General features: G+C 35.8%; 1 protein-coding gene across 3 annotated transcripts in view; it reads left to right on the forward strand.

Annotated features, from left to right (window-relative positions):
• SENP6 (SUMO specific peptidase 6) overlaps positions 1–23,728 on the forward strand; it is a 97,705-nt gene that overhangs the window by 58,937 nt on the left and 15,040 nt on the right. For all 3 annotated transcript variants that reach the window (XM_076333101.1, XM_076333103.1, XM_076333102.1), the window contains 11 exons: positions 1,035–1,180; positions 5,208–5,610; positions 6,494–6,726; positions 9,283–9,453; positions 10,355–10,397; positions 13,944–14,123; positions 17,251–17,477; positions 18,086–18,192; positions 18,278–18,394; positions 19,250–19,372; positions 19,621–19,713. In XM_076333101.1, coding sequence (XP_076189216.1) covers positions 1,035–1,180; positions 5,208–5,610; positions 6,494–6,726; positions 9,283–9,453; positions 10,355–10,397; positions 13,944–14,123; positions 17,251–17,477; positions 18,086–18,192; positions 18,278–18,394; positions 19,250–19,372; positions 19,621–19,713 — 1,843 coding nt within the window. The remainder of the gene's footprint in view (positions 1–1,034; positions 1,181–5,207; positions 5,611–6,493; positions 6,727–9,282; positions 9,454–10,354; positions 10,398–13,943; positions 14,124–17,250; positions 17,478–18,085; positions 18,193–18,277; positions 18,395–19,249; positions 19,373–19,620; positions 19,714–23,728) is intronic.

The raw sequence follows: 23,728 nt of genomic DNA on the forward strand, positions 1-23,728 counted from the left end.
AGAGGAAAATATAATTTGCTTTGAGGTGCAGAAATTGTGAAATTGGAAAAGAAAAATCACTGTGTTTGGTTGAGCTTTGTCAGTACAGATACAGTCTGTAAACCTGCTATTCAGCTGCTTAGCCGTCTACGCTGGCCAGCTATTCTACTGTGCCTTTTTAGGTTAATGTTAAGTAGAACTTCATCAATTCTACGCAAAAGTAAGTTAACTTAGAAAAACCCCACTTATTATTGTTTCTTTTTTGAAAGCAAGTCATTCTTTACTTTTGAGATGTCTTCTAATAGTAGGATGTTTGTGAGACTATCAGTATGTGTATTGAAGAAGTGTTCATATCTGTTAAAAATATACAGACTTAAAAAAGTTCCAGTATGGAGACTGCAATTAAACTAGGGAGTGTAAGTAGCACTTTAACATTAAACTGAATTAAGGCACTCTTGTACAACATACTGCATTTCTTAAAAGAAAATCTCAGTCTGTATGTTGTTGAAGTAGAGTATGGATTTCTTTGTTCCTATACTCTTCCAGTATTTGAATGAATGCCCCAATATAAAACAGGATATGGCAGTATAGTTCACTGTACTGCTGAGTCTTGTGTTGAAGGAATAAATTCTAATTACACAGAATATTTCCAATTACTCTAAATGCATTCACCAGCAGTCCTTTAGTGAAAATTACCATCAGCATAATCTAGCAGATCCCCTCCCGCTTTCGGTAGCGGACACTCCATTGTAGTTGTTGCGAAGTTAGTATAGATTTTCAAGTCCAAAGCCTCCTCCAAATATACTAAGCTACAAATTGTCACCGAGACACACTGAAATAGTATTAATAAAACAACATTTTAAAAGTTACTTTGGGGAATTTGTTATTCATACAACAAATCATGAGACACTTGAAGCAGTGTAGTCTGTTGGGTGTTTAAAAAGGTGTTTATGTTTAGTTCAAGTTAGTGTATGTGAAGAAATAAGTTGATCATAATTTTAACAGCATATGAGTAGAGATTTCTTATTAACATTTTTGCTTTTTTCCCCTCCTAGACAGTATAATGGAAAACACAGAAGAGTCAGAATCAGAATCAGAATCTGAAATTAAGAGAAAGGTGCAACAGAAACGTCACTGCAATTCATATCAATCTGACTTAACTCTATCTTCTGCTACAAAAAAATGCTTAACCCAGTTAAAGGTGGGTTAGATTTAAAAACCATGTAAACTTCTGTTTAACTTTAAAAATTGATGCATATTTTAAAAACAGGCATTCAGTTGTAGAAGAAGTTGATGTTCTAAAAATCCTTATAGTTGGGAGAAAGATTTACATAATTAAATTTTTAAAAAAGTTATGATAGAGGTACTTAAGTGTTAACATTGATACTAGCTATGAAATACTTATTTTCTGATTTGAACAAACAGGTGCTGCACTGGAAAGCGAAAGAACTTGTGTTTAAATTGATTGGCTGATCAATAAACCAGAAACTGTTAATTTTGATTTGTTGTCTGTGAAATAGAGGAACAGTATTTTACTTTTTGACAGATTTTTTTTTTTAAGTGTCATGATTTTCTGTACTCGTTATAACAATAAAGACAGAGGTACTGCAAAGATGCAAGTACTTCTTACTAAGTTGCTCGCTCTCTCTCAGTGAAACTAGCACAGGTATCCAAATGGCATTCTCTGGTCTAGATGCAGGCAACCAGGATGTTTTGTCTGGAACTTTTCTGAATATCAGATGTAAGATATTTTGGAAATTCCTGTAAGGCGCTCCGTATTTCTTACCATCTTCCCAGGTTATTATGGAAGATTCATAATGCCCACATTATATAGGTCACACTGTATGACTTACCAAAGCAAAACTTCCTGTAAGGAGATCTTGGTTAAAAAAAAAAAAAAAAGGTAGATCTGTGATTATTACATATAATCAGCTTGTGTTTGCTCCTGTGTATTAGAAAGTAAGTCAGACTGTATTTCTTCGTTAGGATGAAGCACTTGGTACTACTCTTACGCATCTCCGTTATATATTTAGTTAATTAATATGACGTTACTTGGAAATTTTAATAGCTGAGTTTTGATCTACATATGATATCTATATAGATATGATCTATAAAAGCTAAGTAATGCAGTAACAAAGCAGTTAAAAACAAAACAAAAGACATTGCAGCTCCATGGGTTTTGTTTTAATTATTACATTAATAACTTTGTTTATGTTTGTTTAAAGAAGTAAAATATTAATTGCTTATGTCCTGTCAGGTAAGGGATAAAAGCAGAAAACAGTCTTCTAGATTGAAATGGTCATTGAAGAAAACAATTTAAAAATACATGGAATCTTGTCACTGCCTTGGTAAAACAATTTTCAGTCTGAAGATCTAACAAATGTCATCTTCTAATACACAGAGTTTCTTCTTTAGAAATTATGTGAATTAGCATGAGAGGAAGGAGAGCAGCCTCGTTTGTGGCTGGATTGAGATCTGTGTAGGCCGTTTGCAGTAACTCCTAGCTCTAACTAGAAGACTCTGTGTACATGTAGAAGCGAGGTGTGCTTTCAGCATATTCCTCCCTATTACAAAGCCATGGTACTGACTTCCAGAACTACTTCCTGCATTGTATACACGTGGAAAGTGAGGGCTGGAGCTGTATGTAGAAGCATCAGCAGCTTGGTGTCCTTGAGCCAGACTGCGTGTAGCTGACCACATTGCTAAAACAAGCTGTTCTGTCTCCCTGATAAAAACACGGCAGACTCGATTACGTTGTTCCAGGGGCGTGATTTCATTTCCAAAGCCATCAGAGAGATTGCACTTGTAAACAGTTTTTAATAATTATATCTGGTACTTTTTCCCATGCATATCGTAGAAATCTGTAAAGTTGAGAACACCGACAGTCATGAATGGAAACCGGTTACTTTTTCTCAGACACAAGAGTTGAGTGCCTGTGGTAAAGCTGTCAAGCAGTAAGCTTAAAAACAGCGAAACCGCCATATTTTTCACATGATGTATTATGAGTTTTCAAAAAGGGATTGATAAAATTTGTGAGGCTACATCATCATTAAATAGGTTGATTTAAATTTAACCGCTAATTCAGGAAATGTCTAAATTGGTAATGACATCAAGTAAGGAGGATATGTCCTTACTCTGTTCCCTGTGCTCCAAACCATCTACCACTGGCCACTGTTGAAAGTACAGCACAGGGCTAGATGAACCTTTACTCCAATCCCATAGGATAGTTATGATCCTGTAAGACTGTATAGTTTGTGGATACACTTTCTGGATATAGAACAGATCTTGGTGCAACTGAATTCACTAGCACAACTCTTGGTTTTATTTTCTTTTTTAAATGGGTTAAGAGTTTTATCCTTTATTACAGTTAAGGGATTTAGCACAATGATTTATGCATTTGTCATGAACCATATGCATTTTCATGAGTCATGAGTTGCCAAAGCGTGCAGATGATCGATTGGAGGTTTATGGAACCTCTGAACAATTCAAAAGTGTTGGTTGTGGTTTTATGCCAGAGGAATTACAGACATAAGCAGCTGCTTGTCAGGCAAAGTGCAAATCATTTTCATCTTACTAGACTATAACAGGTTGCACTTTCTTATTGTTAAAAATGTACATAATTTTTAAAGAAAGGAGGATTTTCTGCTTCATATGTGCTTACTAAAAAAAAGTTGAAAAATAACAAAAGCTTTGGATTCTGAAACATTTAGAGATAGGGCAGAGCGTTTGTATAGGGCATATAGTATTTGTATTTTGCAGATTTCAAAGTTTAAAAAAATGCTGTATTATACAGGTTATAAGGCAGACACATTTAGGTAGAACTCATCTACTTAAGTAGTCATTTATCTTAAAATAGAGTCTAAAAAAGAGTATGCCCCTCTTAATTAAACACTGGCTACCCCTACCATCAAGATGCAGGCTCTCAAACCTTGGAAAGGAAGTTGGTTTTAAATTTTTTGTGTGTGGTTGAGGTAGCGGGCTGCAGTTATTCTATATTTACGATCCTTCAGGTACAATTGGTAGCTTCTATCGAATATTTTAATGTCTGATTGAAATTCTTCAATATGATTAGCAGTATATTTGTAAAAACTACATCCTGTAACTGAGCACTGAAGCACAACACTGGTTTTCATGTCACTTGCTATCTTATCCCACCACTCAGGTTTTAAAGGTCTGATCCATTTTATACACTGGGTTTTTTTGCATCTGTTTTGCTACAGTATGTGTAGCTTTGTTAAATTGCAGAAATTTTGTAAAAATAATATATTCTCTTTGTATGACTTTTGTCTTTACATTTGTTTTAAAAATGCCTGAAGGTGCCACACCTGAGGAAGCCCTCTTTATTGGAAAGGTGTTCATGGCTGGCGGTGGGGGTGAAAATTGTGATAGCTATGTTTTGAAAATAGGTTCAAAAAGTTTTTGGTGAGATGTAGGTATTTGTTTATTATCTTCAGTAATTCACAGTACAGTGGTTATGTCATTTGAGCTCAGTGCTCCAGGAGACAATAACATACATTTAAATTTCAGTTCTAGAGGTGTCTCATATTCAACTCAGTACACATTCAGTAGTTTATGTGTTAGTATTGAATCCCTTAGACTTAAAGTTCAGGTTCTGCACTTGTGATAGGTAATTAAGTGGGACCTAGTACATGTGAGAGAAACAAAACACATCTCTGTCTTTGTAGCGATAGGATATATTTTCCCTTGTAGTCCCTGCTTTCCTTTTGAAAGTTTGGGGAACTCCATTTCCTCAAGTCCTGTTTTCTTCTCTGAGATACTGGACTCTAGAACAATATATTTCCTTTTCTTTTCCCTCCCTCCCTCCCTCCCTCCCTTTCTCTCTCAGTGATTTTTCTGCATGCTTTGCCAGGCTGTTAGAAGATATCTTGGGAGGACAAATTAACTTCGTGACCTAGGAGGTTGCTTCTAGTCCTCTTTAGCATTGCTCTGTGGATCCTTATGTTACTTTATTTTCGTCCAATGAAACTATTTTTACAGAAATGATGTAACTGGACCTTCTTGCCACAAATGACATGTATTCCTTTTAGAATATTTTTCATTTTCTTACATGGAAAAAGTCAAACTATTTTAATGTTTGCTTTCTGGGCTTACTGTAATTGCTAATATAGTTGTCAGTCTTCATTCTGAACAGAAATTTAATGCAAGATTTGGAAATGTATCTTTGTATTTATACAGTTACTGATTTTGTGTGTGTGTGTCCCCTCTAGCTTTTGGAACAAATTGATTATTCTACTGATTGCCCACATTGTGGGCGGGCAAATGAAAATCAGACCAAATGCCGACATTGTGAAAGTGCTTCTCTAAAGGATTTGCAAAGAGTCTCCAGACAAACTGTGACATTAAGTGAATCTGTGGGACCTTTATCACGGTCTTCAATACATCAGAATTCAACAGGGCAAAAATCTTCAGGTACAGGGTTCAACACAAAGAAGTTTTATAGTTCTGCTGCTGGGAAAGGTCCAACGGATATTCTACTGAGTAATGAAGTTGTAGGACATTCTATGTTACGACAGAATGGAAAAGTTGGTCTTATAACTGGGACAAAAAATCCTAAAATTACAGGAAGCTTAAGACAAAGGAGTACAAGACCATCGGAACTAAATGATCCAAGTAAGTACCTTTTTATGAATATAGCCATAAACTGGAAACCCAAAATGTTGTATAATGAAGGAACTGTCCTTACAGGTTTACGTTACTGATTTTGCATGGAATTTTTTTGTGGGTATGTTCTTGGGGAAGAGGGACAGACCTTCGTATAATTTCTTTGTCGTATACTGAGGTACTCTCTGAGAAAGATGAACGTTGGGGAAAACAAAAATTATTTCATGCATCTTTTTCTGTTTTTTTTTTTTTTAAAGACTTACACTTTATAATTTTACAAAAAACATTCTCAGCAGAATTCCATTGTTCATTCTCCCAAAGGGAAAGACAGTCTTTGATATATATTTTTTTTTTCCTCTTTCCTTTTGAGCTACGCATCTGAACACTATCCAGGTTTTCCCGTTTATTTAAATTTCATCATTTGTAAAATGTTAATTTTTGTGCTTTCTCTGCGTAAACTCAATTTATAAGCAGGAAGGAACTGGAATTTGGGAAATTATGTTTCTAGTTCCATGCTTAGTTTACTAGACCATGTTGTCTTACTGATTTGAACAATTTAAGTCATAATTTCTCTTGTCAGTTTTTCTTAAGCTGTATTATGCACTGTCAGTTCTTGATTGAACCAATAAATGTATGGCTTCACTTCAGTGTCTAGAGGCGGATTAATGATACCCATTTCTTGTATAGTTAATTATGAGAAATAAAAAATGAGGGAGAGCGCGCCTGCGATCAGATTCCAAATAAACATTAATAAAAGCATAATATAATGATAAATGTGGACTTTTTTTGGCACTGCAGGACAATTACATAAATTACTTTTAAGCCATTGCTTGAAAAGAAATTTCTGTTACAGAAAAATGTAGTGGTTGAGAATTTAATATTTTCTGTTTAGTTGTTTTGTCTAGTGATGATGATGAGGAGGAGGATAGTGGCAGCACTAGGAGAATGGAAAGCATTTCACCTCGTCCTGCAGATTCAGCCCGCTCCTCCCCAGCTCCTTCTACAGGAAAGGTGGAAGCAGCATTAAAGGAAAACAGTTGTGGAATAGAACAGAGAATAGGTAGTATAACAACAGATACAGAAATTGCAGTCACACTACCAAGAAAAGCAAGAATGAAAGATCAGGTACTATTTAATGCTTTGTTTAAAGAAAACAAAAATCAAATCATAAATGGAAAATGTAAAGGCTTGTCTTGCATTGTCAGAAGTTGACTATATTTGATTGCTTTTCTTATTTAGAAGCTCATTGAGTAGTATCTCTGCTTACATAATACTGGAAGCATAAGAAAATGTGTTCATTATATTTTTACAAGCGTTCATAATGATTTGAATTATGCTTTTAACATAGATGCTTCTGTGTTGAATGTATACTCTTTGAGACTGGGCAGGGTATCACTATGAAACTCAAGGGCCTACTTAGTTTGCAGAAGAATGTCAGTACCAGCTGTTGCCTGGTAAGACTTTGGACATGCAAAGTTAAACGTGTAAAGAGACACTGGGAACAATAGTGGCCCTTTAAAATTAAAATACTTTGACAACTGTCCCAATTAATAGCACTTATTTTAAGGATTTCATGGTGGGGCTTTTGTTTTTTAGTTGAGTACCACTGCAAGAATTGGATAAACAAAGACAAAAAATGCACCATGAGCAGACTCTTTAAGTGCTGTCAAAGGGGACAGCTTTCACGGTATGTTAAAAACATAACCACCTCGATAGTGAGCCATTAAGAAGAATAAATTCCCTGTGGCAACTGGTGTTGAATTAATAGTGCTGATTAAAACCATTCTTGGGTCACTTGTCCAGTTTCACTATTGTGAGTTTGGTTCAACAAGAGTATCTGATCAGATTTCCACCTGCAGTCTCAAATCCTTTGTGTTTTCTGAGTTAGAACACTAAAGTAATGATGCCAAAACCTTCATGCTATGATGAGATCCAGAAGCCAACATTCTAGTGCTGTAATTGATGAAGTTATGAATGTTTATAATGTGGTGTATAATTAGTCACTACTATCAATATAACACTGTGAACCTCTAGCCTACAATAAAACTGTGGGGCTAAAAGCTTGGATGATAAATAGTTTTGAATTTCAGTTATTCTGGCGTTACGTGCTGGATTAATTGAAGGCGTTGTATTGTGAAGGCACTGGTGCTAACACTCCGGAAACTCTCCCAAATGTTTTCCTTTGTATACCCATATGTTCCTGTTCACTAGTCTTTAAGAACCAGTTGCAACATTGGAAATTAACTGCATATTTTAGACAAAAGTAGAAAAGAGCTTGCCTTTGAAAACAAGGGAAACTTTTTTTTTTCTTTGTGACATTTAACACAAACTTTGTATTGATTCAAGGAAACTACCAAGAATGGCAGGTATCACACTGTTTGTGTCGGATATGCTAGAAGCTTTAAGAAGCTTTGTTCATTTGTTTTTCTCTCAAAATACTCATTAATTCTTTACTGAAGAGGCTACTTGAATGTAGCACCACTTTAATTCCTGTCTTTACTGTTTGTCTGTGACTTGAGTTTTGAGCTTTTAATAATATTTAGCTAGTCCAGCAGATAAAAATGAAAAGCTCTCTTCAGTAAGAGTCCTAGGAAAACATTTTAATTACAAGGATCTCTGCCTTCTCCGCTGTATTTAAATAAAGCATCCAAAAGTATATTTTTGAATTATGGCCAAGATAGGCTAGTGATTAGGGACTTCAAAATAGTTGTCGAGATTTAGTCTTAATAGAAATATTGAATCCCTTAAAATGTTTTTCTGTGGGAGTTTAATTGTATTTTGTAACCCAAAAGAATGTTAATTAATGGACAGCTTTATGAAACAATATAAATACCAAAGAAAAGACTAATGTACAGAAAAATCCTTCAACAAAGTAGAGCAATATAAGCAATATAACAAATCAATATATTAATCTGACGGCTATCAGCCAGCTTCCTTTTATTTTAATAGTTTTTTGTAAGATTGTTCTGTTGGTAAACAGGAGATTTCATCAAGATTATAGCTTCAGTCATCATCTAGAGACTTTCTTGAACTGGAGCCAAACTCCACGTGGCCTTCTTTCAGTGTTTAGTCTTCTGACCCTGGAATCTGTCCCAAAAACATCTTAATAGTTCTGTAGAGTCGCTTTAAGGAATTTTGATTTGGCTTGTTTATTTATATTTCTTGAAGTTTCTAGTCCTGCTGATGTGGTGATGCACTTGTACTTCAGTAATAATTCAGTGTTTTCAGTCACCAAAAGCTTGGACTCATAGAAACTGAAAGAAAAACTAAAACCACCAATATTGTGGTGCTTTTACAGCACTGGTGTTTTCATATAAATAAACAAATACAATATATTAAAAATAACCTTGTTTTGCCAGGCTGCTGTTTCAAAATGATGAAAACTAAATTGGTTTTGGCAATTTTAGGAGCATTATTTGTGATTTGGAAATGTTAACAAAATGTCTACAAGTGTCAGCTTATGTTTTTTTCTTGAATCTAGCAATATTATCATCTTCAAGTGTTCCAAAAAGTCCTTTAGGAAATTTCTACCTTCTGTATATGGTTGAAGTGGATGCTGTAGTAAGTAATCCCGCTGACCAACAGAAAAGTAGCTGAAAATTTAGTCACTAGTTTTTGACAAGCTTGTTTTAGCCATAAATCTTAGTGAGACATTCTGAAACCTTGAAAATTACTTTTCAGTTTGGGAACATTGTGTCTAACACTCCAATAAAACGTCGTAAAGTTATTTCTCAAGAGATTGTAACTGAAGCTGTACCTCTAAATTATCAAAATTCCTGTGAAAGTGTCATTCTGAACTGTCGAAGTATACGAATAGGAACGCTACGAAGAATGGTAGTGGAACCTGTGATTGTAAGTAAACTTGTTATTTGACAAATCTCCTTTCAGTTTTTGATGGACATCACTATTTTCATACTTGAACAACATAATATTTTGCCTTTGTGGAACAGTAAGTTTGTCTCTAATTTCAGAGGCTGTGATTCCCAAAGAATCCCGAAGTATTACTATGTACTAACACATACGATCTAGTTCTGGTGTTTAATAGAAACATCATGCCTGCAAAACCCTTGAAAACCCTGTTTACTTGATTGGGGGAGGGCTTATGGATTAGCATGCATTTGTTAAGAAAATTGAAGGCAACAATTACCAAAAAAATGGATATTGAGAGGTGGGAGGAAGAAACATGTCTGCAGTTGAATAATTTTGCTTCTATAGAACAATATTTTTTTTGTGTGGAGACTTTCAAGGAGACATTGAATGTTAGTTGTATGCAGTAAGCCAGATAAAATGCATACTTCTTGCTGGGGTAACGACATAAATAGCAGAGAGGTGTTACTTGTTCTTTCCACCTCTCTGCAAAACCCTATTGTTTGATTTGCTTAAATACTGATACTGATAGATGACATTCTCTTTTGAAGATTTTTTTTTTTTTCCCCCCCTCCCTATAATTCGTGGTATTTTTCAGAGTATTTTAAACCTTTTTGAAAACATAGTACTTAGGAGAGATCTTAAGTTTCAACAGTCAGTATGACTGAAAGAGACACTGAATAGTAAAGAATATCCTTGCTTCCTTGAGTTGTGCTATAATGTACACTTTGGTTTTTTTTTTTTTAAATTATATTTTACATACTTATTTAAAATTTTCATTACTCAAGTACTTAGTAAACATATTTCAATTGACTAACAGTTAAAAGGCATTAAGTCAATTTTGGTTTGGAGAAGTGAAATCTTATTACTGTGTTGTCTTCCACAGTTTTGCCTGGATTATATCAAAATACGCCTAGAAAGTCAAGAAGGTGAGTACATCTTCCATTTTATGCTAATACTCAATATATATATTTTGAATGAAATAACTTTGTCAAAGGAATTAACAGGTGAATCATAATGAAATGTCGATTCTGGTTTTGTTATGTGTGTAATAAATTATACTGGGTGTCTGTAGTCAGATAAGGGGAAAAAAAAAATTGAGAGTATAAATTTGACCTGAACTGCCTGGTGAATAGAAAACAAAATGATTCTGCATTATCTGTGCCTTCTACTGACAGAAAGAAAATTCACAGATAGCAGGAATTAGCAATTTGTGGTGCGCGTGCAACTGGGTCATTAGTTCTTCCACTTCATCCTAGTTGAAGAGCTGTAGATATTCTGGTGATGACTGGCAAAGGTTGTCTTGAAAATGGTTAGCAAAATACAGATGCATAAGTAGAGAGTGAAAACCACACAGGTGTCTTAGACCTTTCCTGTCTATATCTCCCTTTAAAATTTTTTCTTCTTTAGCCTATAGGTTGTATATTCCATGTTACTGAAAGAAATACAGTGACATAGTTTAGGAAATTGTGAGCTTACAACTATCGCTCTATTTCCTTTGTTTTCTTTTGTAGGGTTTTGCTTTGGGCTTGAAAAGAAGCTTTGCCTCCTTTTGTTAATCTTAAGTTTCCATGAAGATGCAGTCCTATCGAATTTTGCCTTTTATTACTTGTAAAGGAGAACTATTGTATTTTGTCAATGTTATATGCAAAAAGGTGTCTCACAGCCTGTAAAGATAAGCGTAGCCTTTGCTCAGTCAAGTATTTAAGTTTCCGTTGCATCTAAAACTTAGATGCATAGAAACTAACAGTTTTCATGCATTAAATGCATTTTAAAAAATCACTAAAAAGCTTAGTGAAATTTGTAGAAAATGTCTACCAATTTTTAGGCAAAACAGCTGCATGGTGAAATTATTTCCATGGGACTTGATCCCTCAATAGCATAAAAATGGCGACTCATTAAATGCTGTGTTTATTGGAACATTTAGCACTTTTCCATTTTGTTTTTTTGAGTTTTGCATCTGGAGGAAGATGGGTGTATTCCCAGCTAGCTCCATTTCTATTAACTTCATAATCATGGCATGATTTGTTTTAATACAAGTAAGGGTCTTGAAATAAAAACGACACCTAATATTTTTTTCTTTAGATTGATTACGATGGTCAGGCTTTTTCAGGGAGAGGCAAATGCTTTGAACAGCTGTAGAAACAGCAGTACTGTCCTGTCTTGAGCTTGCTTTTGCATGTATAAATATATGTCAAGTTCTCAAAATTCTCTCCATGTCCCTTGTCAGTTTTCTGCAACTCCCAACTGATGTTTCAAGGAAACATCTTTCTGTTTCTAACACATAAAAAACTATTCCCATTGCCTTTAATGGATAAGTCCTATTGTCTGTCTTATGTCAGTGTTACAGGAAATACTGTACACAGGTTAAGGTGTTTATGGTGAAATGTATTATAAGATGCCTGTCAATGCAAAAGGATGAATATGATTTAAATTTTCATCTGAAGAGTAGACAGTCTTTATCTCACATGAAATTTATTATGCTTCATCTCAGTGCAAACACAGTTACAAGGATTCAGAGTTTTCTCCAAAGACCAACTAGCTCATATTTTGGCAAGGACCTTCTATCTAGACACCATTAGAAGGACCGGTATGCCTCAGTTAAATGGGTTGAATCCGGTTTTAGGTTGGGATTGTCGTTATCGTGGTCTGCCTCTGAAAGTGGGAAGTTAGGTGAAATGAATTAAGGAAAGTGTGTACATTTAGGAAGGAGAAAACTGAAATATTACTATAGAGACTGTGGTATTACAGCCTAGCCTTGGAAATCCGTGGTGGTGTTTGTTTTAAACACAAAGGAGAGAAGACTCTAGGAGTCATCTGTAAACCTTCATTTAGTTACTAGCTTCATTTTTTCCTATGTAAGTCCCTAGGGAGATAAAGGAGAATCAGTGCAAGGAGATGGGCTAGTTAGATCCATGTAGCTCTTTCCTGATGAGATGGCAAACTACTGTTCTGAGCAGTAAATGCTGCCCAGTCGGCTTGAAGGAAGCATGTTGTTGCTGCAGCCTGACCCAGAGCTGGGCTGCTTCTTTCCCAGCCAGTGGGACCAGGGGTATTGGAGGTTTAGAAGGAAAGGAGAGCAGAAGCTGTGGCGGCCACCGCTTCCAGTCTGCAGCCAGTGGATGCTTCGCTTTGGGTAACTGCCCTGTCTCTATGAGCAGCTGACTTTTTTCTTGGCAGGCACTGGGGTGTGAATTCAGTTGCCAACAAGAAGGGAGGATGTAGAGGGCTGCTGCTGGACATTGGCGGCTAAATGCCAAGAGAAGGATAGGGGAAACAGGTTAAAAAAAAAAGGGGGAAAGCACTCCATCCACCAATAATAAGAACCTCTAATAATTAATACTAGTAAGGTAGAAAGTAATGGTATGTCTTTTATGTCTCGTCTTCCCCCCCCCCCCATCATACGGTTTTATGCAATTGTGTTCAGGGTGATTCACATTAAACTCTTTATGCGGTGGTAACCATTTTACCAATTTTTACTCACCATCTGTCTGGTCATGAAATATTACTAGAATTTAACTTAAGAAAGGCCTTACTCTTCAGGAATTCCCTGCAGTGTCTCCTCCCTTTTATGGGGAAAGGAAGAGGAGATGGACTTCATGCATTGATTTTTATTTATTAGAAGGACTTTATGTTGGCTCCATTTCTCCTTCTATCTATGTTTTGTCCCTTGTGTAAGGGGATATATTTTTTCTGGTGGAGTCTGCCATCAAGCATGTGGTAGAATGGTGGAAGCTGCCACTAACTAAAGCTTTAAGTGACTACCATTAACCATTTTTATGATCTAGAAAATTACTGGCATTGAACTTTTGGGTCTTTTAATCAAATTCGAAGAACGTTGACTTCACACATTTTTCCTTCCATTTTTATAATTCAGTAAAACCCGTAAAATACTCAACATTGGCACCGGCAGCATCAGATGTAGTGTTAAAAATTTATCACGTTGCTGACATTTCCCTTTGGTAGTAAATTGAAAGCAGTACCTTATTTTCCTCGGGCAATCAGATCATTTCTCTGCATGTGTTTATTCTGCTCTTCATTTTAAAGTTATTTTTCATAAGGGAACTTGGTCAAAGATAAATCTACAAAGAAAGTTTTACAAACTATTGTAAAATGTGTTTAGTTCCTAGTTCCCAAACTAGGAACACCCAAAACACAACTATAGCAATAGTTGCAAATTTAAATCGTCACTGGAAATGCTGTTTTTTCTGTGGAATAAAAACTAGATTAAAGTTGGTGAGAAGAGAAGAGTTTGTTTCTCATTACTTTCCTGAAAGGTGACAGTGGAGTTCAGTTCATCTTTTAAGATACTAACAGATATCACTTCCTGGATATGTGTTAATTTTAAACTTTTAAAAACTTTCTTAAAAGTTAATGAGCACATACTGATTTCTTGTTAAAATCAAGGGGGAAATCATAAAGGAAACCTACATATTTTTACTATAATTTAATATAATGTCATTATTTTCTTCTAGAATCGGAAAGCGATATCCGAGAGATTAACCTAAAAACTTCAGAACTTACCAAATGTGAATGGTGTAGTGTCCGAAAATTACCAGTAGTTTTCCTACAAACAGTACCATCAACCTGTAGTAGCCTGAGAGACCAACTGAAAATGAGTAAAGATAATGTCTGGTACGAATGTAAAGGAGACAGTAAGTAAAACAATTTTAGTCTACTATTCCACTTTAAATTGTGTTTTAAAGTTTTGGATCATGACTGACTGCACTGAGGAATAAAACTGGCATCACTGGCTGGGGCAGGTGTAGTGTTTTTCCAGACATGATCACCTTCCCAGGCTGATGAGGAGTACAGTTCAGAACAGCTTGGCAAAGCTGTGGTCTTCTGTTTGTCCAGACATGTGCTAGTTACAACATCTAGTCAGTTTAGTATAACTTTTTTCACTAATATTTGTACTGAATGAAGTTGGTTTGTTTAGCTTTTGTATACAAGCCTTTACATTTATATGACAATTTTTGGTATACTTGCTTCTGCTTTCTGTGCTGTTCTGCTTACAGGCCTTAGTTTCAGTAGAAGCTGTTGTGTGGGTTGGCTTGGAGTTTTTTCCCCATATGCTTGTAGTGATGTGATACAGACAAATACCTGCTTGGAAAACAAGTGGATTGTCTTCATGTATCTTTAACTTTAATTTCAACATAGTTTTCCTCAAGGGTCTAGCATCTTAATATGCACACTATTTTTTAAATTAGCATAGAGTTCCTCTTCCCCTTAAATAGGCTTTTCTTCAGGTTAAATTTTGTGGTTATTTATACTTGTACTCAGCTTCATAGATACATCATACATTCAAATGGAGGAAGAATGCTTTCAACAATCTCAGAATTGTGTGCTTCCAACGTATAATACTGTTATAACAACCTCATCCACCTCCTATAAAAAGTATGAGCTGTAAGGAGTATTATAATTACAAAAGTAATTGGAGAGCATGCTGGGGGAGCTAGAGACAATCCTGGGAGCAGGCATTAGACCCCAGGTGAACACAGGTGTTCACAGGTGAAAAAAGGAAAAGCTTCCTGAGTTGTCCGGGTAAGAAAGCCTTCTATTTCCATGTCTCTCAGCCTTTCTCCGCCCAGCTTTTCCCTCTGAGGCTGTGGCTCTGAGCTAGTTTTACACCCAATTGCTTTATTGTACTTCATACCTATGAGCACTTTGTGATAACACAGTTGCTATTTGCTTTGCAAGCAATTAAATTACTTTAAGCCTGAATCCATAGCTGTTTAAGTAATTGTGTGTAGATGCCTAGTTCCCAAACTAGGAACACCCAAAACCCAGTTAGACACCTAAATTCTGTGTGTGGTGAATTGGGAAATATGCTGCTGAAGAATTATTTTTCACAACAGTTAACATGCCGAGTTAAGAATAACCAAAAGGAAATGCTTATGTGTGTGTCTGAAATTCTTATTCTCTTACAGAAAAACAGGTCCCTGCAGCTCTGAGTTAGCCAGCTATGTGAGGCTGGGATTTGCAGCCTGAATCCTATTCCTGTGTCTGACTGCCTAAATAATTCCTCTTAGTACAACTTACTGCTTTTTTATTTTTCAGATGATGTGAGCGGGTGGTATTTGTACAATAGCTGATTGATCTGACTCACATTCTCCAACTTTTGGTAAAGGTGTAGGCTGACCTGTTGAAGCTAAGCCACTGTACCAAAAGAAATAGAAGATTTATTAGGGCTAGCAAGAGTAAGCATGGGAGAGCGCCTGATAGTGTTCTGTTCACAGAATGTTCACTGCGGGCAGAGAGTTTTTGGTTTGTTTATGTTATAGGACCTAAAAGCAGGGCTTTGCTCTTCTAGGTGGTGAGATCCCTTTACCTGTGTAAGGAGATGAAGATTTTGATTACTGTGACATTTTAAATTCCTTTCCTTGTTCAGATGCATACCTTTTAGAAATGAAAACTGGTTGCCAGTGAATTGGAGATCCTTAAGAGATTTCTGTTTCCGTGGTAACAGAAATCTGATCAGAGAAAAATAACTGTTTCTTTTGTGAAATTGCCACTACAGATTCTTGTACTTATATACCCAACAACACGTGCCTAGAATCAGTAAGAGTAGTTTTGTTAGAACTTCGTGCTTCTAATATGTGGTATACAGTTTGTATCCACTTTTTAAAAAAGCATCATGCTTATTTTCCCATTTAAGTCTGGAAACAGTCATCTCAAAAATGTACTTTTTTTCCCCCCCTCGGTATTCTATTCAGTTTAGTTTCTAAGCAGTGGTTTAAGTTTTGTGTCCTACTTGCTACCTACCCCAAGTTAAAGTAGTATTTTTTTCAACCTGTCACTGTTTCTGAGAATCTCTGTTGTCTGAAAGAGCTGACATGTAGATGTCAGTGCTGTATACCCATGTAGAAGTGATTCTTATAGATTGTTCTAGCCAAAAGGCTGGGGACCTCTGGGCTTATATACTGTAGTGACTTTAATATGTAAAAGTTTCAAAAAGTAATAATGTTTTATAGTGTAATCTTCTAGGATCAGGACAGACCATGAATCTACCTGAATCATGGGGTCTCATACACTGTTTTTTCTTTAATTTAGTATATGTTGTCTTAGTTCTGTCTTCCCCCCCACCCCCCACCCCTTTTACAATCACGTCTATTCAAAAGTAGGAGAAAACCAGGCTGAAATCTTTTAAAATAAAATACTGTGTAGATGTTGAAGGGGTTAAGTAGATGAAAGCCATTTTTATAATAAACATTGACACCACAAAAGCCCATCTACATTCTTAATACAGTTCTCCTTTTCTAATAAATTTCCACAGATGAATTTGTCTTCATTGATTTTTGAGAGAGCTGCTTTGGACTTCTTAGTGTTGACCTAGGAGAAATTAGGGCATGGTGTTTCCCTATATAGAGAGGAAATTATGCTGAATACGTAATTTATGAAATTGTATTGAAACAATATTGAAACAATAGGATAGGAATGGTAATAAGAAAAAGAAAGTATTGATTACAGAGTCTTACTGTCAGCAGAGAAGCTGTTATTTCAAAATACGTTTTGGCTTTGCATTCAGTGTCTTTTAAAAACTTATCAGGTGTAATAATTAACATTTCTAGATTAAGGCAGAAGTTGAATGCACTCTTTTTGCAAATGTAGGTAGAAGGTTTTGGTACTTAATCCTTCAGTCTATCTGCATACATGTGTATTACTGCTTGTATGTATTGTCAGCAGTGCGTACACGTGTTGGCCTGCAATTCTTTGAAATCTGTTTATAATTGTGACATATTTTGATTCTAAATGAGTAATTTTCTCTCTGCTTTTTCATAGGTCAAGAAGAACAGTACATCATTTTGATTTTTGAAACTGGTCTTGATCCTCATGCAAACTCAGTATTTGAAAAAATAATTACTGACATTGGTATTAGAAATAATATTTCTGACTTCTTTGTGAAAATTTCCTTTGAAGAAGCCAATGGCAGGCTTGTTGCATTTACTAAGTGCTTGGAAGACAATTCCAAAGGAAGCCCATCTCACAGAGAAAACAAAATAAAAAATGTAATTATGTTTTTGTTTTAGAACAAAGTCATTATATTATTTGGGTTACAAATACACAAAAGATAGTGTGGTAGTCACTAGACCAAAAAAAATCCCAACAACTTCTGCTGGCTTTTATATGAGGATTCCCAGACTGGTCCATGGTGGGTTATGAGACTGTGGGAAATAGTCTGTGCATTCACAGTACTTTTTAGTGTGTTTAGTTTGATTGTAAGGTTGTACAATGGTCCACAAGTAATGTTGTAATTTAAAAATTTTTAAGGGACAAGAAATTTGTACTGTAATTAGACAACATAATTGTTTCCAAATTCATCTACTGGTAAAATTATAACATTTCAAACAAGAAATTAAGTTGCAGTGTTGTAGTTAAATTTAATTAATGCTTTCTTTAAACAAAAATACCTCTTAAAGAATTTGAAAATTTGTGGCTGTGCAAGAAATGAGTACAGACCTAAGTGTAATAAATGAACTGGGAAAGGGGAAAAAGCAAACTTGAAGTCCTTCTCAAAAGCAATGGCTATTACACCGCTGGACTTCACAAAGCTTTATTACCTTTTTGGTAAATTTGAGCACAGTATGCAAATTAATATTGACTTTATTCTTTTAAGGTTGCTTCTGAGTCCAAAATGCAGCAGCGAAATAAACAGTTACCGTATTTTGATGATGATGAAGAAATTGGAGAACCACATACAGTATTTATTGGTCCTATAGAAAAGTAAGATATTTATCTTTGCCCTGTAACAATTCTCTGAGGCTTTTTGGCATTTCATATTTATTATTAAATGTATTTTTCTTTTCAGGTTGATAGTTTATCCACCTCCTCCAGCTAAAGGTGGTATTTCTGTGACCAATGAAGACCTCCATTGTCTAAATGAAGGAGAATTTTTAAATGATGTTATTATTGATTTTTATTTAAAGTAAGTTTTATTTCAGATCAGTTTTTAGTCGTCTTTTACTTTGAAACTTGAAAAGTTCTGACATTAAAAACTCATAGGTCCATTGATAACACTTGGTCTCCAACTATGTATAGCTCTAATTTTAACGGTTGTTTTGTATTTGTGCAAGAAATTTTGGTTCCTCTCCTATCCTGCTTGACAGTGACATTGTTCTCACTTGGAAAAAAGGTTCTTTAAAATTTCTTAGCATCTGCAGAGGAATTTTAACTGCAAGGAAAAAAAAAACCCAACCTTTTTAAGTTCGATTGTTTTTTCCAACGTATTTGTGTTCCCTGGAATTTCATTTGTTTTTATTAACATAATACAGAAATTAATTTTTTGGTGTCACTGATGCCACAGATGTTAGAAGCATATTAAATTGTTACGTGCTGCTGTGTTTATGCTACACATAAGATGCATGTGCATAATTTTCAGTCTATTAGAATATTTTAGAGGAGAGAAGAAAATGAGTGCATCACTCTGGGGTTGTTTGGAGATTTAGTGGCTCAGTTACAAAATACGTGTCTTCCCTAGATAGGTCATACGTTACAAACTCATTGAAAATTTGTTTTCCTGCCATGATATAAAAATAAATACAACAGCAGCGGAACAACTTATTGATTGAGCAGAGCACTTAATACCTTGAAAAATTGGCACAGATATTGCATTAATGAGTTCCTGTGGTTAGTTAGCTCTAATATTCTTATAGGTATTTTGTGAAAGGCTGCAACGATTTGGTGGGGAGGTAGCGCTGTTGGCAGTCCTTTTTACTCTTGTGATGAATACTTTGAGTTAACACTTCCATGAATTTTTCATTTTTTTTTTTAAACTAATTAGGTATTTGGTACTTGAAAAACTGAAAAAAGAAGATGCTGATAGAATACATGTGTTCAGTTCATTCTTCTATAAACGCCTTAATCAAAGAGAAAGAAGAAATATTCATGAAACTTCAAACCTTTCGTAAGTCTGTTAAGTCAGTTTTACTGAGAGCTAAGTACAGTGAAGACTACAAGAACCAATGCTTTAGGAGATAAAATCCTTACAGACGACAATATGATACCAATAGAACTCTAGGAAGCATCCAGACCTATAACAAACATAGAATATGCCTTGAAAGTCTCAAGCTGTTAAGGTGAAAATATCTGGAAAAGTAGTCTTCCAATTAAAATAAGCCACCCTACAAATCATGTGTTGGTTTCTTCTTGCAGAATACAACAAAAACGACATGGGCGAGTAAAAACGTGGACACGGCATGTTGACATTTTTGAGAAGGATTTCATTTTTGTTCCCCTTAATGAAGCGTAAGTAAACATACCTTTTTATCACATTTTGTAAAGGCTTAAGCTTCATAATTCTAAAATTGAAAGTTATATTACAGTGTGAATTGGAAGTTAAAAATTAAGAGAATAAGCATCTTTTTCCAGGTGATAAAAACAAAATAATAATGTAAAACCTTTAAGTGCACTGTCGTAGTATAAGAAATATCAGACAATAGAAAGACTGAGCAAAAATGAACTTTTCTGAGTACTTTTTGTAGGTTTTTACCTGGTTCTCTGGAGTTCTTTCTTCTAAGCTGTTGTTGTTGATAACTTTTGGATCTACCTTTTTTAGCCTTTACTTTTTCTTTCAATGAGATCTCTGGTATAGATGAGATCATCCTTTAGTTACAATAAACCTATATCAGAAGAAAATGCAATTGAAAATCTCTACTGCCCTGTATTGGGACCTTTATTCTTTTTCTTTATATCCTTTTGTCCTGATATTTTTCCTGGGTCAGGAAGCAGACTGTTAGCATTGTAATGGTTGTTACGGACTTGTAATGATGCTTGCTTTCCTTAAGATCAGAGCAAGTTGTCACAAACACATTTCTACATTTCACAAAAAGAATCTAAGCAGTCCTTAAGCCAAAATATTTAGGAAAGTTAAACTACTGCTTTTAAAAAATATACAATAGAAGCATAAATAAAGTAAGGACAGAGAGACAGGAGAATTGTAACTGACTTATCATAGGCATACCTAACTGATCTTTTGAAAATTCAAAGAACAGTTTGGGGTTTTTTAATTAAAAGCTCTTCAAAGAAATTTGTCTAGACACTGTGCCATTGTGCAGTGGGAGGAGAATTTCTGAATCTTATCTTTTCCCGCCTCTGTCATTCACACATCCACATTGGTTATGCATAGGAGAAATGAGACTGATTATGCTGCAAATACCAGCCAGTGTGACTTAGAAGTCACCTGAAAATGAAAAGAAATAGTTCTGTGGTTTTACAAGAATTAGCTGTATTGCTAGTAACTTAGCACATAGTAGTTTTCACTGTCTTGTTCATTTACGGTTAAGCAACTAAAGCAACGTCTGCCTTAGCAAGTAGTGCAGCTCAGTAGGAGTGAATTTGCGGAACAAAACAGTTTGTACTGAAGGCATGATGTTCACACTATGTGTGGGTTGGGGATTTTGCTTTGGACTAGCTTGGTCTCACGGACTCATCCAGTAGTGATTAGAGCATGAAAAGTGTACTCCTGGTGTGCATCTTTCATCTGGAAATGATCCTGTTCAGACTTTTTTGGAACTGTCCTTCACTGTGAACTGAAACTTGGTAAGTGGTGATAGTAGGACATTCATTTGCAAAAGTGGTTTCCTGATATGTAGAGTAAGAACATTGCAGAGCAGAAAAAAACCACAAGTATCCAGGGAGATGAGAAAAGTGGTGGTTTGATGGGGGGGTGGGGGGAGCGGGTTTGTTTTTTATTGTTGTTTTTGACCTGCCTTCTGGCAAAGAAAGCGTAAGTTAGATCTTCCATATTTCTTTTTTTTTTTTTTTTTTAATTTATTGTTACTAGGTGCTAGTATTTTTCTTGGATGCACCTTGCTCTTCTGTCTCCCCTCAAACATGTCACTTCCCCCATCCCCCAAAACCCAACACGCAGTTTTGAGGAACAAAAAGCTAAACTTTTTTGGGGGAGATGCTAACATATTTAGGAAAGAATCAGTGACTCGACAACTAAATACTCCCACTGTGATGAGTAATTTGTATCGCAGGACAGAGACGAGGTTGCGGGGCTACCTGGGGAAGAACACAAAAACCGGCAAGTATGAAGGCTTCTAGGCCTCTATCCTAGAAGCAGAGCTGTCACTTGCTAAGTGTCTCCTCCTTCCTTATATTACCATGACACAGAAGAATAGCAGGTTTTACCGGGTTACTATATATTTGACTGCTCTTTTCCATATATTCTTGCATTTCAAAATGGGTCAAGAGCAGAGAACTGGAGTTGTTTTAACTTACTTTTTACAGTCAAAAAATGTTTTGAGGTTTTGCTAGTTACTTTATTGCAAGTATCTCTCTTACTTTGATATGTAGCTCTTGTCATTTTGTTGAATTGACATGTAAATCCTGTTTTATTTTCATTAACTTCACTACAGTACCACTTCGACTGCTTCTTAGCTTCTCTGATACAGAACCAGAAAGTTTTATTTTTAGAACTAAACATACTGCTGACAAAAGACACAATAAGTATCAGTGCTGATTTTTGTCTTTTAATGGCAAAATACTAACTCGAAGGATTTCTGATCTGGTTAGCGAGTACAGTATAGATCCTGTTTGTGTAAGTTACAGCCTCAGGTAGCATTCTGTAGCTGTGTATATAATATGTTATGACATACATAGCTCCTGGACTTTGTCTGTTAATAGGACTGTGAAACCTTGCTTTTGTGCCAAATAAAACATTTTTATATATTTGTGGTGCTGATTTGTATATTAGTTGGCTTCTTAATCTGCAGTGAGTCTTTCAGATATGCACGTCTTATGATGAAGGCTGTGGGCTGGGACCTAACAGCTTTACTAAGTTGCAGCTTTTTCAGAAACTCCCTTGTGTGACTTCTTTTGTGTTATGTAATTTCCCCAAATTTCCCATTGCTCCTGTTCCTCACTTGCAAAATGAGGACTGTTACGCTTTGTGTTGGCAAGAATGGAGATGTTTAGGTGGTGGATGTTCAGTAGAATATAACTTCCAACTACTTGCTGTTTAGCTGTCTAGGGTGGGGTTTTTTTTGTAATCGTGGCATTGCCTCGTAACTTCAAGGGATTAGTGAAAACGCTAGGAGCACAGAATCAGTGGTGAGGAGGGAGAGCCAGTTAATGCCTGTGGTGTATAGAGAGCAAAGTACGTGCCATTCTGCGTGGTTGTTGGAGAACCTGGTTTTCAGAATTTTTTCAACGTGCCTATGCCTGGACATCTGTATGTGCAACCTAATATAGCGTAGTAAGGCTTTCATCACCCACTTCTCCTCCATCAGTTTATTCCTTGTCTTCATAGATCGTGATCATAGAACTCACATACAGCCTTGAGTTGTCTAGACTCTCCCACTATTTGCAACTTGACGCATTGCAGCACTGCAGGTATTTTTCAGGTATTTGCCACCTGGTTTGATGCTGGTAATTAGTCCTTGTAAACAGAACTTTCTCTATGTGATACAATAGCGGATCAAAGGTATGGAAGAGTTTCTTTGATTCCAGTGAAAGATCTGCATTTGTTACTACTTATAAAAGGTCTCAAACCTTAATCTGTGGCAAAACTAGTCTGGTTGAGAACCAATCTCAGAGTTGCTTTTGCTTCTTTGTGTCTTGAATTAAGTAGTATGTGAAACAAGTTATTCTAGCATTTGAGAAAACTTGAGAGCTTCTCTCTCATTGTAGGAATGCTGCTAATGGTTGCTCCTGATAACGCTTCTCCTGTGCTGTCTAGAATGATGCTTTTTTTTTCTTTTAGGACACAGCTATTTATTCTGGCATCTGGTTTAAGAGTAGATTCTAGGAATGACTGCTTTGAAGCTGCTGGACTTCAGTATCTACTTCCAGAAAGTCTTTCCAGACTCTCTCATAACCACTAGCTTAGGGAATCTGGGCTCATCAACTAGCAAGTTGTCCAACTGCAGTAACTGGAGGTGGGCAGGATGAATCTAGGGGAGAATTAACTTCCGAACAATATGGCTGATTTAACCATGACTGCGTCAGTGTCCCTTGGCAGTACAGTCCTTTTTGTTCAAGTCTCCAATGGAAATAGGTTCTTTTAAAAGTTACAAGCTATTTTCTTTTTAGATCCAGGTTAATTTGCTAGTCTATCTACATAATTATTACATAAAGCCTATATTAATAGAGCACACAAATTCCAGGGTTTGGCAATACTTAATATATTCATTTAGTAGATGTGGTGAATCATTCAGGACAAAATGTCTCCATGCTACACATGTGGCTTTCGAAGGTCACTTACTTCGGCTGCCATTGAGTTTCGATGGAATTTAGGCTTCGTAATCATGTAATT

Source organism: Aptenodytes patagonicus, chromosome 3 (assembly GCF_965638725.1).
Source record: "Aptenodytes patagonicus chromosome 3, bAptPat1.pri.cur, whole genome shotgun sequence".
Taxonomy (NCBI): domain Eukaryota; kingdom Metazoa; phylum Chordata; class Aves; order Sphenisciformes; family Spheniscidae; genus Aptenodytes; species Aptenodytes patagonicus.